The sequence below is a fragment of the Onychomys torridus genome, chromosome 14 (genome assembly GCF_903995425.1).
Source record: "Onychomys torridus chromosome 14, mOncTor1.1, whole genome shotgun sequence".
NCBI lineage: Eukaryota > Metazoa > Chordata > Mammalia > Rodentia > Cricetidae > Onychomys > Onychomys torridus.
Genome location: NC_050456.1, coordinates 53193656 through 53208443, shown reverse-complemented (window position 1 = coordinate 53208443; position 14788 = coordinate 53193656). Strand labels below are relative to the sequence as shown.

The 14788-nt window shown below is 49.6% G+C and overlaps 1 protein-coding gene across 1 annotated transcript; it reads right to left on the bottom strand.

The window, feature by feature from the left end:
• Positions 1-1872: 1872 nt before the first annotated feature.
• Positions 1873-4012, bottom strand: Vrtn (vertebrae development associated). Its single transcript, XM_036205692.1, is given in 2 exon segments — positions 1873-2526; positions 2528-4012. Coding segments are annotated over 2 exon segments (2139 nt in total).
• Between the last annotated feature and the right edge of the window lie 10776 nt (positions 4013-14788).

Here is a 14788-nt window from a genome sequence, read left to right as displayed (position 1 = left end):
TTTCTCTTTTCAAATATTAGCACCTCCCGTGTGTAGAATTCAGTGCAGTAAAGCAAAAGAAAAAGGTCTGCTGCATAGATAACAGGGAAAAGCATCGAAACTGCCTGGGGTGGTGTACGCCTGTAATCCCCCCATACCGGATGCTGAGGCGTGAAGAGCCGGGATTCACGGTCAGCATGGGGCACATACTAAAACTTAAGGAGGGGGAAGCCAGGTCTGGTGACCCAGAACTTTAATCCAGCACTCAGGAGGCAAAGGCAGGCAGATATCTGTTGCGTTCAAAGCTAGCCTGATCTACATAGCCATGGTTACAGTGTTTAAAATGAACTCATTTTAAAAGGAAGGGGAAAGACAAGGATTGAAGGGAAAATGAGGAGGAAGGCATGAAGAGGAAGGGGGGAGAGCATTTTAAACCGAAGGAAATATGCGAAGTTCCCCCCCCCAGCAGAAAAGAGGACACATGTTCAGGATCGGGGACACTAACAGGAACAGTTAATCACAGGGCAATCACACAGTGCAGAGCAGAGAGCGAGCCAGGGGCCATTTTACACTGCCCTTCTCAAGGAAGGGATTCTGTGAGGAAAGGAGACCACAGAGGGGACAGTGACATGATCTAATGTCATCAAAATCCCTCTGGAGATGGGATCATGTGGGAGGGGTAGGAGGGAGCGGTGTTGTGGACAGCAGACCAGAGGGAAGGGAATAGAACGTGGAATTTAGGTAAAAATGGGTCTGGGGATGTAACTCAGCGGTATGCACGAGGCCCTGGATTCCACTCCCAGCAGCACACAGTTAACAGGACTTACCGATGGGTTGGGTGTGGGGTAAGTAACAGGCGGAACCCAGGCGGCTACAGGAAACTACGAGAGGACCTAAGAGATCAGCACAGTAGACAAAAGCCCTCATCTGTGGCTGGGCCCAGCCTGCCTGAACAAGAAGTGTCTTATTCAGCCAGATCAAACTGTCGATTTAGATCCAATTCCTACCAGAAAGCCTTGGTCTTAAGCATGTACTATCAGAAGACAGAAATGGTGTCCCAACCCGCTTTAAGCCAAAAAGGAGCCTGGGAACAGGCAGTCACATCTTAGCCAAACAAATCCCAGACACTTCGGGCAGTGTGTGAGCAAGGCATCACTTTATTTCTTTGGTTGTCCAACTTTGCTGTTGGACAATGAAAACTCAGTCTCCTATCGGCCTTTATAACCTTGTGGCTCCTTGCCAAAGATGCGACTCAGTGTTTGAGGAGGCTCAGCCCAAAGGCAGCTCCCCAACAGCCAGCCAGGCTGGCAAGGACTGGCAGAGACCCTGTCCGTCCCCCAGCAGAGGGAGCAGGCCTTCCTCTCCAGGGTCTCCAGTGCCTAAGGGCCTTCCCCGGCTTAGAGGCTACCATGTTTGTTCTATGAAGTCCAGATGATGATGATGATGATGAAGAGTCTGGCACTTTCCCCCGCTGGGGCCACACACCTGCCTCACACTCAATTTTCTTGTTTCTTGGGAAGACACCTTTGAGAAAAAAGGACATCACCCTAAAAAAAAAAAAAGTAAAGCTATATTCTGCCTGACAGAGAAGATAAATGGCCACGATGTAATACTCTTTGTGGGCCCAGGAAAAGCTGCAGAAGGCTTGGCACAATCATGACTTCCACTGGCAAGGGGGTCCTGCCAACCCACTTTAATGGAAAAAACAAAACAAAACAAAAAAACCACTAAACACAATAAAAATATATGACGAGCCAACACCCGAAGAGTCCATCGGCACTCCTGTAGCTTTCCTTAGAATAGGTGGATGACTTCCACATTTCCACCCCAAGCCGGAAGACAGAGTAAAGGGCATCCTGGCCAAGTCAGGGGACAACTCGGGTCTCCTGTTCATCAGCCATCAACCAGCGTGAGGCCTTCAAAGAGCGCCCGCTTCCACATGTAGTAGGTGGAGCGGGCAGTGAGGGGGAAGAGAGCTTGGAACTCCTTGTAGGAGGGGAAAGTCTTGGATTGGAAGCGCTTCTGGAGGAACAGCTTGGCTTGGGCCTTGAACCTTGTGGTGGTAAGCATGTCCATCACCAGCACCTGGCCATCCCTGCCACCTGTGGCTGCTGCCACAGTCTGGCTTGACAGGAATCCACTGTGGGGTTGGCCCTGGGTCACAGGTGTCTCCTGAATGACCCCTTCTCTAGAGGGCCCTCCCTGGGCATCTGCTGGAGTGTTTTCTGAAGAAGCAACCCCTGGCAGCGTCTCCGCCTGAGGAGCCACCACAGATGTTACCTTCTTAACAGCTTCCATCTCCTGCCCTTCATCTGGCTCCTGCCCCCTTCGGCCCAAAGAGGAGGCCTGCACCCTGGCCCATCCCCGGGAACGACTTTTCCATACCCAAAAAGTGGAGGGTGACAGGCTAGGGTAGCGGAGGCGGAAGCGACAGAAAGGCAGGTGCCCACTTAGCACCTGCTTCCGGGCAGCCCTGCGCAGTCGCCTCTGCCAACGAGACAGGGGCATCCTTGTGGAAACGAGCCCCTGGGAAACGGGGGGGGCCTCCGCCTACTACCGCTTTTCCTGTCCCCTCTTCTCCCACCTCATCCTTCAAAGAGAGCAGGGCCCTGTCCCCAACATCTGTTGGGGGTAGAGACTCAGTGGTTGCCGGGGCTGGGGCCAGCTTGAAACTGGGACTCCTCCTGAGGGCCTTCCGCCTCCAGTTGTAGTAGGTGGACCTCGAGATGCCAGGGAACCTGCATTTGAAGCAGCGATAGGGTACCAGTTTGTTCAGAGAGATGCAATGCTCCAGGTACGACTTGGCGCGCTGCATAAAGATCACACTGGGGCTTGACACCGCCGCTGCCAGGGAGGAGCACCCCAGTCCCTCAGCAGCCTTCTTCCCAGGCAGGCTCTCCAGCTCTGGCCCAGCCAGTGCCTCCCTGGGCGGAGCAGCCGGGACCGAGGCTGAATCAGCACCAGAGCCCAGCAGCTCATGCTTCCAGGCATAGTAGGTAGAACGGGAGATCTCGGGGAATCGCTGCAGGAACTGTTGCAACGGCACAAGCCCCCCACGGTAGAAGCTGTCCTGCAGGAAGTGCTTGGCAGAGAAGCGGGTGGCCACCTTCTGCCGGTGCTCCTGGGTCTGCCGCCGCCAGCGGTAGAAGGTGCTCTTGGTGATGCCGGAGCGGTCACAGAGGTGGGAGTAGCTGAGGCCAGGTTCCCGGTTGAGCAGCTCCAGGGTTTCGGCGGGTGGTCGCAGAGAACCCAGGACCGGAGAAATGGGGTTCAGGGTAGCAGGACCATCAGCCTCCACCTCTTCCAACCCAACCACGGGGGCAAAATACTGGTGGCGGAAGAGGTGGTCAGCGAGGGGCTGGCCAGCCCACATGATGTGCAACATGGAGGTCGCATGGGTGCAGCGGCGAGGCCTGATAACACGGTTAAAATAGGGCCGGATCTTGACATTGCGCATGGGGTAGATGGAGTAGATATTGCGCTGAAGGATGGAGGCCAGGGCATACAAGTGCCACACGTTGGAGAAGCTGGTAGGGAAGCACGTAGCCTTGACATCTGCATCAAAGATGGCTTCCAGCGTGGCAGAAGACAGGTTGGTCATCTCGGGGGACTCCTCGGAGCACAGGGAGTAGCGCACAGCCTGCAGCATCACCTTGGAGTCGATCATGCCCTGGAGATAATAGTGCCTGTGCAACAGCATCTCCACCACAGTGCGGGCCCGCAGCTCCAAGCTGAGACCGGCGTGCCCCCACAACAACATGCTGGCTGCCTCAAATAGCAGGCTACCCTCACCCTTGCACACCAGGGGCAGCATGTTCTGAGGAGCATCCTCTGGGTACAGGCTCAGGGCCACAGAGTCCACCTCCAGCACCTGGGGCCCAGGGCCACCCTTCTGGCAGATGGGGAGGGTGAAGGAAGATAGGACCTGCTTGGCCTCCACTGCAGCACTGGTGAGACTTTGCAGGCCCTCGGACTCCACTGCCTCCTGCAGATCCCGCAGCACCTGCTGCACCAGCTGATCCCGAGAAGTCATCCTGACAGGGCCAAGGACAGAGAGGGCAGAGGTCAGAACAAGATGTCTGTATGATACCCAATAACGGTGGATGCCCTGTGCACGCCTGTACCTCCTCCCCAGAGCAGTGGTTCTCAGCCTGTGGGCCGTGACCCTTTTTGAGGTCTAACAACCCTTTCACGGGGGTTGCCTGAAATCATGGGAAAACACAGATTATTTCCACTACAATGCATGATAATGCAAAGCAAAATTACAGTTATGAAGTAGCAACGAAAATAATTTTATGGTTGGAGGTGACCGCGGCAATATTAAAGGGTCACAGGCAGCATTAGGAAGGTTGAGAACCACTGTCCTAGAGGTAACATCCATTTACTGGTGTTTCCCCAGAAGACATAAACGCTAATTGCTACCTCGGCTTAGTTTAGTCTGAGGAAAAGCATAGTTTCTGGAGTTTGGAATCCTGGTTCTGATATGAGTTTGGCAAAGCATTCCACTTTCTGGCTTCTGCCTCCTCCGCGCGCCCCACCCCCCCCCCCCCCCCCCCCCCCCCCCTGCAAAATGGGAGTGCCTACTTTAGAGCACCTATTGGCTTAACTGATATAATGAAAGTCAAAAAACAAAACAAAAAAAACCATGCAATCCCAATACAGGCACTGTGAAGGCAGGAGGGTCATGAGTTCAAGGCCAACCTGGGCTACCTAGCCAGATTCTATGTAAAAACAGACAGACATTGGTCTTTGAACAAATGCTGTCCCTAGAGCAGAAGCAAACACATAGTAAAGCAGTACAGAATGTTAGCTACCACACATCATTATCTAATACATACATTTTACACTACAGATAAGTAAACCACACCTCTACCAGGCATGGTTGTGAATGCCTTTAATCCTAGCACTTATCTGGGAGGTAGAAGCAGCCAGATATCTGCGAGTTCCAGGCCAGCCAGGGCTACAGAGCAAGACCCTGTCTCAAACAAACATAACTATCTGTAGTGATTCAAGACTTAGGATCACATAAGAGCCAAACCTAGAACAGTGACTCCCAAACCACAGTCCCAGGCCCCTCATAAATTATTTTGAGACTATTTAGACACACCATAATTTAACACAATGATAGAATTTGCCTTCTTGGGGTGTTTTGGGTCTTGTTTTTTGTTTGGTTGGTTTGGGTTTGGGTTTTTGTTTTTGTTTTCTTTTTTGTGACAGGGTTTCTTTATGTAACAGCCCTGGCTGTCCTGGAACTCACTTTATAGACCAGGCTAGCCTCGAACTCACAGAGCTCTGCCTGCCAAGCACTGGAGATTAAAGGTGTGCATGACCACTGCCTGGCCTGGTTTGTCTTCTTCTCATTTGAATAGAACTATGTTATTTGCTGTGGGGAGTGATAACTTACTCCTATATTCCCAGCACAAACTACAAAGTGAATTCCAAGCCAGCCTGGGCTACCTTGTGGGAACCTATCTTTCCTATAAAGGCAACAGTATCTAATTATACCAGAAATCATGTTCTTCCTCCTGATGTCTTCGAAGAATGCCCTTGAGAACACATTTTATTAAACAGAAGTCCCCACGTGTTTCTAACGTGGGCCTTTCATCATGCTGAGCAGGAAGAAGGCCCTCTTTGCACTATTATTGTTTAGAGGTATGTGATGAATTAGCTTTTAGCATGGAACATTTTTATGTAGAGCAGGCTTGCCTCAAACTCAGGCCTGCCTCTGCCTCTGCCTCTCACTGCTGGGATTGGAAGTGTGCACCACGCCCCGGTAGAGCAATTTTTTTTAAGCACAGCTGGGAGTTAATTAAGAGTTTTCTGCCATGATGGCACACATCTTTAATCCCAACACTCGGGAGGCAGAGGCAGGCGGATCTTTGTGAGTTTGAAGCCAATCTGATCTACAGAGTGAGTTCCAGAACAGCCAGGGTTACACAAAGAAACCCTCATCTCTGGTGGGGGAGCAGGGGGGGGAAGGACGACAAAGAAAGAAAGAAAAAAAAAAAAGTTTTACTATAGATTTAAGGACAGCTCTTAAGAGAGGCTTAGGAAAATGGCCTGCTCTAGCATAGCTTAGCTTCTCAAGAGTTGGCCAGACTACTACTTTTAGCAAAAGACTGGTGGACATTATATAAGGCTTGGCAGCACACATCTGCAATCCCAGCTCTGTGAAGCTGAAACAGCAGGGTCAGATTCAAAGTTCAAGGTCAGTCAGGACTATATGTAAGGCTAGTTCAAGGCCACCTTGAGTCACAGAACCTGACTCAAAACAAAAAATGACAATTAAAAAAATAGCCAAAACACCACAGAGATAGGGAAATGGGTTATGCTGACTCAGGCACATTTGACGGATATTCTCTCAAAAATGAACCAGGTGATGAGCTGGAGAGATGGCTCAGTGGCTTGTCATCGCTGCTCTTGCAGAGGACCAGGGCTTGGTTCCCACACAAGCATATATCCCCTGTATCTCCAGTACCAGGGGAGCCAACACCCTCTTCTGGCCTCCTTCAATACTAGGAATGCATGTGTTATCTATACATGTAGGCAAAACATTTATACACATAGAATAAATATGCAAATTTTTCTTTTCTTTTTTCTTTTTTTGGATTTTCAAGACAGGTTTTCTCTATGTAGTCTTGGCTGACCTCGAACTCACAGAGATCTGCCTACCTCTGCCTCTGAGTGCTATGAATAAAGGCATGCACCACTACCACTGCTGGGATTAAATTTTTTTTAAAAATTATATAAAAAAAAAGAAAGACAGAAACAGATCTCTTCGAAGAAGTTAACTATATTACTGTAACTTAAAAAGCTTGAATTTTCACCTGAAAACCGGGAGAGTGATCACCAATGCCTAGGAATTCAGAGCTAGCCTGAGAAACAGCATTCAGATTCTCCATCAAATGATAATAATAGGAGGTTGGGGATTTAGCTCAGTGGTAGAGCACTTGCCTAGCAAGTGCAAGGCCCTGGGTTCGATCCTCAGCTCAAAAAAAAAAAAAAAAAAAAAAAAGACTACCCTGGCTGATCCTGTATCAACTCCCTCCAATTTTTTTTTTTAAACTCTGTATCTACTACAGCAACCTTGCCAGCTTCCCGATACCTAAATATGGATGACCTTATAAGGTTTAGCACTTTGTAAAATAAGCAAAGTATAACATATCATACAAAATTTTCAAGATACAGTTTCTTGTTTTACTGTTTTTTCTAAATAGGGTCTCCTGAGCCTCTGCTGAGAGCTGGAAATAGTTATGGTTTGAAGCCTGCATCATACCTAAGCTTTGGCCAATTGTCATGCAGAGTCATACAGAACAGCAAAAAGATCCATTGAAAAGCCATCACAGTCCCCTTCAAATGGGGATCAAATGGGAGAGGGGGGTTGGTAACACAAACCTTTAGTCCCAGCACTCGGGAAGCAGAGGCAGGTAGACCTCTGTGAGTTTGAGGCCAGCCTGATTTTCATTTTGAATGTAGTACACATTGAGATATTACCTACATCATCAAAGTCTTCAAGCCCCCCATTTAAAGATCCTGAAACTAGAAAAAGCTGAGACCCGCGGTCCTGGAATAGATGGTCTTTCACAGAGGCAACAGGGAAGATGTCTGGTGCGGAGGTCTGTGGAATGGAGATTGCTCATATTCTAAACCGGGCAGCAGGACCATAGTGTCAGAACTACTGGGAGAGCACAAGGATAGAGCACTTGCCTAGCATGAAGGACACCTCATGTTCAACCCACAGTACTGCAAAAAAAGAAAACAGATGGGGAGAGAGCTCAGTTGGCACAGCGCTGACCGGGAACCTGGGCCGAGCTCAGAGCATAAGAATTCATGTTAAGGGCTGGAGAGATGGCTCAGCGGTTAAAAGCACTGGCTGTTCTTCCAGAGGTCCTGAGTTCAATTCCCAGCAACCACATGGTGGCTCACAACCGTCTGTAATGAGATCTGGCACCATCTTTCGGCTTGCAGGCAGAACACTGTATACATAATAAACCTTAAAAAAAAAAAAAAGAATTAAAAAAAAAAAAGAATTCATGCTAAAAAGTCAAGGGGACGCCAGGCGGTGGAGGCGCACAACTTTAATCCCAGCACTCGGGAGGCAGAGCCAGGCGGATCTCTGTGAGTTCGGGGCCAGCCTGGGCTACCACGTGAGTTCCAGGAAAGGCGAAAAGCTACACAAGAGAAACCCTGTCTCAAAAAAACAAAAATAAAGGGAGGGGGGGAGGGCAGCACACACCTGTATAGTCAGAAAAAGATCCCAGAGAGCTGCTGGCCAGTCCCACTAGCTGAATCAGAGAGCTCCAGGTCAGTGAGAGAACCTATCCCCAAAAGGAAGATGAAGAGCAATGTAGGAAAGACACCCAACATCAAACACACACACACACACACACACACACACACACACACACACACACACACACGAACCCAGACAGACACATGTACACACACAGCCACAGATAGAGACAGACTCTCTCACACATGCACACACACACACACACACACACACACACACACACACACACACACGAATCAATGAGTAAAGGTGTTTACTGCCAAACCTGATGATCTGAGGTCTGAGATCAATTCCTGGAACCCTCATGGTAGAAAAAAAAGAACAGACTCCAGGAATTGTCCTCAGACTACCACATGTGTACTATGGCATGTATGCCCACTACGTACAAAATAAATAAATGTATTAATAATTTTTTAAAAATAATCCTGGGCAGTTAAGAACATTTGTTGTTCTCATCAATGATCCAGATTCCATTCCTAGCACCCACATGGTAGCCCATAACGTCCATAACTCCAGTTCCAGAAATCCAACATCCTCTTCTGACCTCCACAGGAACCAGACATGCATATGGTGCACAGATACACATTCAAGCTAAGCACTCATACACATAAAATAAAATAAATTTTAGAAAATCAATAAATGGCAGAGCAGTGGTGGTGGCAGCGGCGGCGCACGCCTTTAACCCCAGCATTCCGGAGGCAGGGCAGGCCGATCTCTGAGTTCGAGGCCAGCCTGGTCTATAGAGTGAATTCCAGGAAAGGCGCAAAGCTACACAGAGAAACCCTGCCTCAAAAAAATAAATAAATAAGCAAGTCCCTGATTTAAAAAGGGTGTGTGAGGGGCTGCCAGGGATATAATTCAGCTAGTAGAGAGCTCATCTAGCATGCAAGAAGCCACAGATTCCATTTCTACCTCCACGTAAACACCTGTGGTGGTGGTGCATGCCTGCAATTCCTGAACAGCAACTCCAACACTCACCTATTATTCCAGCCTGCGGGAGGTGGAGGCAGGAGGATCAATGCCCAAGGTCGTCCTTGGCTACATCTCCAGTGTGATGTTGGTCTGGAATACTTCAGACGCTGTCTCAAAAAAGAAAGGAAAAAGTTGGTCCTATCATTAGCCCCAATTCACAGGTGGAGAAACTGAGGCAACCAGGCAGCAGTCTAATTAGTCTAAAATATCACAAGTGACTGAGCTAGCCAAGCGCTGCACACTCTGATTTAACCAGCCGTCTCCCTTTGAATACAGGTCATCTCCCTAACTTCAGGAATCACCAAGCAGAGGCATTCCTTTATGGACAGCTTTTCAATTAGAAAAGAGAATGGTTTTCTCCTCTGGCTTCGCAGATCTGGTTCTCCGAGCCTAACACATTGTTTTAATTAGCCCCCACTTTAAAAGTGATACCTGCTTCAGCTCACCAAACTGTATACTTAAAGAGATGCACTGGAATGTAAATCGTGATTGGGTAAAGGTGGGGAGAAAAGAATCCTACCTGATGGCAAGCAAGGGAAACCTTTCAAGAGGTGACAATAACAATCGTCCTTAGTTAACACCATAGGCTGGAAAGTCTTGAAAATGTGTGTATTAAGAAAAAAAATGTATAAGAATCATACCCCAGCCGGGCCGGTGGTGGCACACACCTTTAGTCCCAGCACTCGGGAGGCAGAGGCAGATGGATTCCTGTGAGTTTGAGGCCAGCCTGGGCTACAGAGAGTTCCAGGACAGCCAGGACTACACAGAGAAACCCTGTCTGGGGAGAGGACACACGTGTAAATTAGGAATAATCTGGCATAAACTCACCAAATTCCTACCTGTGCAATGTTATTTAATCTAGATTTGGATTCTTTTTTTTCTTTTTTTTGTGTGTAGGGGGGGAGGCAGGGGAGTGTAGGTTTTTGTTGCTGTTCTTTGAGCGACAGGGTGTCATTATGCAGCCCAGGTTGGTCTTGAATATGAGATAGTCTTGCCTCCTTCTCCTAAATGCTGGGATTATAAAAGTGTACTCTCGAACCCCTTGTCCCTCAACCGCGACAGAAATTGGCCTTTTGAATCTTTTTATCTTTTATGCATTTTACATTTTTGAAAACTCTTATTAGGGGGCTGTTGAGATGACTCAGCAGGTACAGTGTTTGCTGCACAGGTCTGGCAACTCAGGCTTTATCCCCGGAAGCCAGATCAAGATGGGAGAGTTGTCCTTTACTGCCACGTGTCTACTGTGTCACACATGCCCACAAATATGTATCTTACACAACACACACACACACAAATAATTTTTTTTTTTTTTTTGGAGCTGAGGATTGAACCCCCAGCGCTCTACCGCTGAGCTAAATCCCCAAACCTCACATAATAATCATTTTTAAAAATTTAAATCTAAGACAGGTGGTGATGACACACGCGTTTAACCCCGGCACTCAGGAGGGCAGAAGCAGGTGGATCTCTGAGTTAAGGCCAACCTGGTCTACAGAGTGAGTTCCAGGACAGCCAGGGCTACCCAGAGAAACCCTGTCTCAAAAGACCAAAAATAAATAAATAAAAATAAATCTATTATTTTCCTTTGGACTTGGGAGATAAACTATATGCAGATCCTTAGCAGAAAAACACTGTAACACAGGCAAAAACCTGAAGCCCCAAAATAAGTTCCAAAGACAAAGAGCTTTTCCTCACTGTCAGAAAATCATCCCAAGAAACAGGATGTTCCCTGTTTTTCTTACACGACGACACCCGTTAAGTCGTGCTGTACAGCTGCATGCAAATGAGTGCTCTGAGATACTTTGCAAACAAAATTAGGAAAATAGCTGCCACTTACTGACTCGGCACTAAGCGCATTTAACTTAGGTAGTTCAACCAAAGTCTCAGAAAGAACAATTTAGAACGTGTAGGTGATTCTCTCCGCTTCCACTCCATGCTTACAAGTGGATCGTGATGTTCTCCTGGGTGATCACAAGTCCCTGTGGGCTTTTGTGGGGGTGAACATTTGATTCCAGGTTTTCAGAGGTAATTTTATTACCCTGTGGGACACTCGCCTTCCTCCACACAACTACAACCCTTATCACACCTACCCGGATCCCAGGCATCAACGCTCCTAGCTCACACCTGGGGAAGCGGAGGCTCAGCGGGGGTTAAATTAGGGAAGAACATACAGCTATTAAAAGCTGGCTCCAATGCTCTCCTAACTGCTGTAATCCCATCACATAAAATTCTCTAGAGCATTTATTTAAATGATCCAGAGAACTTCCTGGCGTTTTGAGACGCACCTAGCCACTTTGTAGACAAGGAAACGGACAAGTACAGAGAGTAAAGCTGACTTGCCTGAATTCCTCCAGGAGAGTCCAACACTGCGTCCAGATACGGCACACTTCCCCTGCACAGGCCTACCCCTCCCCACCCCACTGGGTCCTACCCTACCTCATCTTCCTTGGCCTAGTCACACCTGACCCCACCCTATCGCTCCCCCGCCCCAAGAGGGAGATGTAAGTAGGTGATGCCCCGCTTCTGGCTTCCTCAGACCCTTGCTGAGAGCAGGGTCTAGCTGCGCAAGCCTGGAATCCCAGCACTCACAAGGCTCTTGAGTTCAAGTCCAGCCTAGTCTACGTAGGGAGACCCTGTTTCTAAAATAAACATTTTAAAAAGCAGCTCCACACAAAATAGGACTGGACCGCCAGAAGACAGCCAGTGTGGAAAGGGCAGGGGACGCAGGAGGAAGCCCTTAAGTAGCTGATGGGTGATGGAGTTCAGGTGTGGCGCTTTGGCCCGTGGCACCCTTCCTGAAGTGTACGAGGGACCAGCACCATCGCTGCCAGGTGCTCTGAAGGAATGAGTCCAGTCTGTGGCTGGCCTCCCTGAATCCCCCATAGCTCCTGGAAAGGGTCTGAAAAAGTACTAAGCCAAAGAGGCATCCCCTGCCTCCACGATACAGGCTTCAAGTTGGAAGGGCAGTGGTAAGGCTAGGCCATCAGTTTCTAAACATCTTAATGCCTGGGAAGGACCTGGAGTCACGTAAGGGATAAGTGGACAGGGCAGCACACTTTATTAGTCACCTTTACCGGGGCCATTTCCCCATTGCCTCAGCTCCCTCTCTGCAAGCAGATGGAATCTGCAGAGCCAGGTTCAGGCTTCTATCCCCTGGAGTTTAGGAGGGTTAGTAGATCGGGGCTCTGTGTAGGACCAGGAAGGGAAATTAAACTCCTTCTCTACCAGCTGTATCCTGAACTCCAACTGAGGATCCAGAGCTCTCTGGGAGACTTCCCCCTTTCTCCCTGTCCCTCCCAAAGCACACCCTTCAATCTGTAATCTCCTAAACCTACAAGCACGTGGGCCCACAGACTTTAAATAAGGTAGTAGCGTTTGATCCCTACCTCTCCAGCCTTCCTGGCTTCAATTACCAGGGCGCAGTGGCCTGGGTGCCCAGGCAGCATGACCAAGGGACTGCCAGCCATCTTGGTTTCCTCCTGTGTCTAGACATAGCAGGCTCCTGGGACTCACTGGAAGGTCCTTTAGACGCTGACTTCCCAAGGGAACTCCCGTCCCAAAAGGTAACTAACAGGGTGCACCTGAGGCCAAAAAGTGAAGAGCCTCGGGGGTACCAAGTTCAGTGGCTGTACCGGACCCTGTGTCTGGAAGGGAGGGAGAAAAGCAAGGGCAGTCCACCAGGGGAATTGACAGTGGCCACCGGGCACCCCAGCAGACGGGGAGTGCTAGAGTAGAGCGCTGGCCCACCTGGAGCTGCAGAAACCAGGGCCCTAACCAGAAAGGCCCTGCGGCCTGGGGAGGGGCTGGGGCCATACCATTCTGCCCGCCCGCCGGGTGGGGAGGGAAGATAGGCTCGTCGGTGGGGGGTGGGGAAAGGGCTGGAGGGGTGGGGGTAGGGAGAAGGTAAAACAATGCCTAGCGTCCCGGTCCACACGCTCCCTTAGCATCTTCACCGGTGGTTCTTAGACCTGAATCCTTTACTATCCTGAAGCCAACCCCCAGGTGCCTAGGTCACCAAGCTGAATGAGGCACCGGCCCCTTCTAGTTTTGAAAAAAAATATCATACTTTACTGACCTCGAGGGTGGTCCAGAGCCCTGGGGAGCATCCAGTCTTCTCTCCACCTTCCAGCCGGGGTCATTTAGGCCTCCCTACAGGGAGAGGCCTTCCCGGAGCGCTTCCCTTGCTGACCTCCACTCTCTCGGCCACATCAGTCCCATATCTGTAGTGGACCGTCAAGCATGGACGGCCTACAGCCAACTGGCTGGTGGGGAAATGGTTTAGGCCACTCCCCCCCCAGGAAATCGCCCACCTCCAGGGCTCTGGTCCCAAGATGAAAGAAGTGTAAATTCGGGGGTCACTTCCAATGGTAAAGTGATAGTAGCTATTGTCACATCCACTGTCCCCCGCTGGGAGTGTTAAAATGGCCTGACCTAGCTCTGAAACAGACCCCTCTCGGCCCAGGGAAAACTTAAAAGAAAATTAAAAGTTTGGGGGGGAGGGGAGCAGAAGGGAGGAAAAGGTGAGTAGAGAGAGGGAAGAGAAAACTTTGTAGTTAAGCTTGAGAGTTGGGGGGTGTATGTGACAGCTTGGTGTCGCCCCAAAAGAGCCATGGATGGTTGAGTAGAGAAAGACTTGGGTGTTTTCCGAACCCCTGAAATGTATTTCTGCCCCAGCCAGCTTGCCCAAGTAGGTCCTACAAGACTAGATCGGTGAGGCGGGGAAACAGCTCCCTGCCCCCATGGAGAGGTGAAGGCCTGGTTCTCACAAAAATCTCCAAAATTATGTCCCAGCATCCTTTGCTCATCCCTCAGGCTGGGGGCTCAACACCTCTTCTTCCAAAGCTTGCCTGGGCCTAAGCTGCATCTGGCAGGGCCTGGGGGCGGTGGGGGTGGGGGCTATCCCGACACACCTAAACTCTGGGCCCACAGGAAGGAGTGCTGTACTGTACCTGGGGCTTTAACCCTTCCTTGCATGCAGTTCACCTAGGGCCCTAGGGGCTTTAAAGAATCCCCAGAGGATCCAATCCCGACTGCCTGTCTAGTTTTGGGCGGTGGGGGAGGTGAAGGGCTCCAGGGGCTGCCTTTGGAGGTGGCGTCCCTCCAGGAGTTTGCCTGCCTGGTTTTAACCCTTTGGAGTGTTGGGAGTAGCTGATTTCTCTCCCAAGCTTCCATGTCTGTCTACCTCTCTTCAGTATTTTCCTGCCCGTCAGGGTCCATTATACCCAAAGTCACTGTATCATTTTTCCCAATTACGGGCTCCCTTATCACTCAAAAATCCCTTCTAAGCCATGCCTTCCACTGAAGGGCTCTCTACCGGCTGTTACCAGCGCTGCCCACTGTGATGGTAATGTCCTGAGGCGGTGGTTTAACCTACTCTCTCTGTCGTGGATTTGAATGCTAGCCTTGGGCAGATTGTTAACCCTCAGAACTCTGACTTCTTGGTTTCTGGGGCATACACAGACAGTATTTGATGTCTTGATCAACTGAAAGTATTTTGGATTCTGCATGGCACAAAGGGAGTATATTCCAACTCTGAAGCCTGCTGGT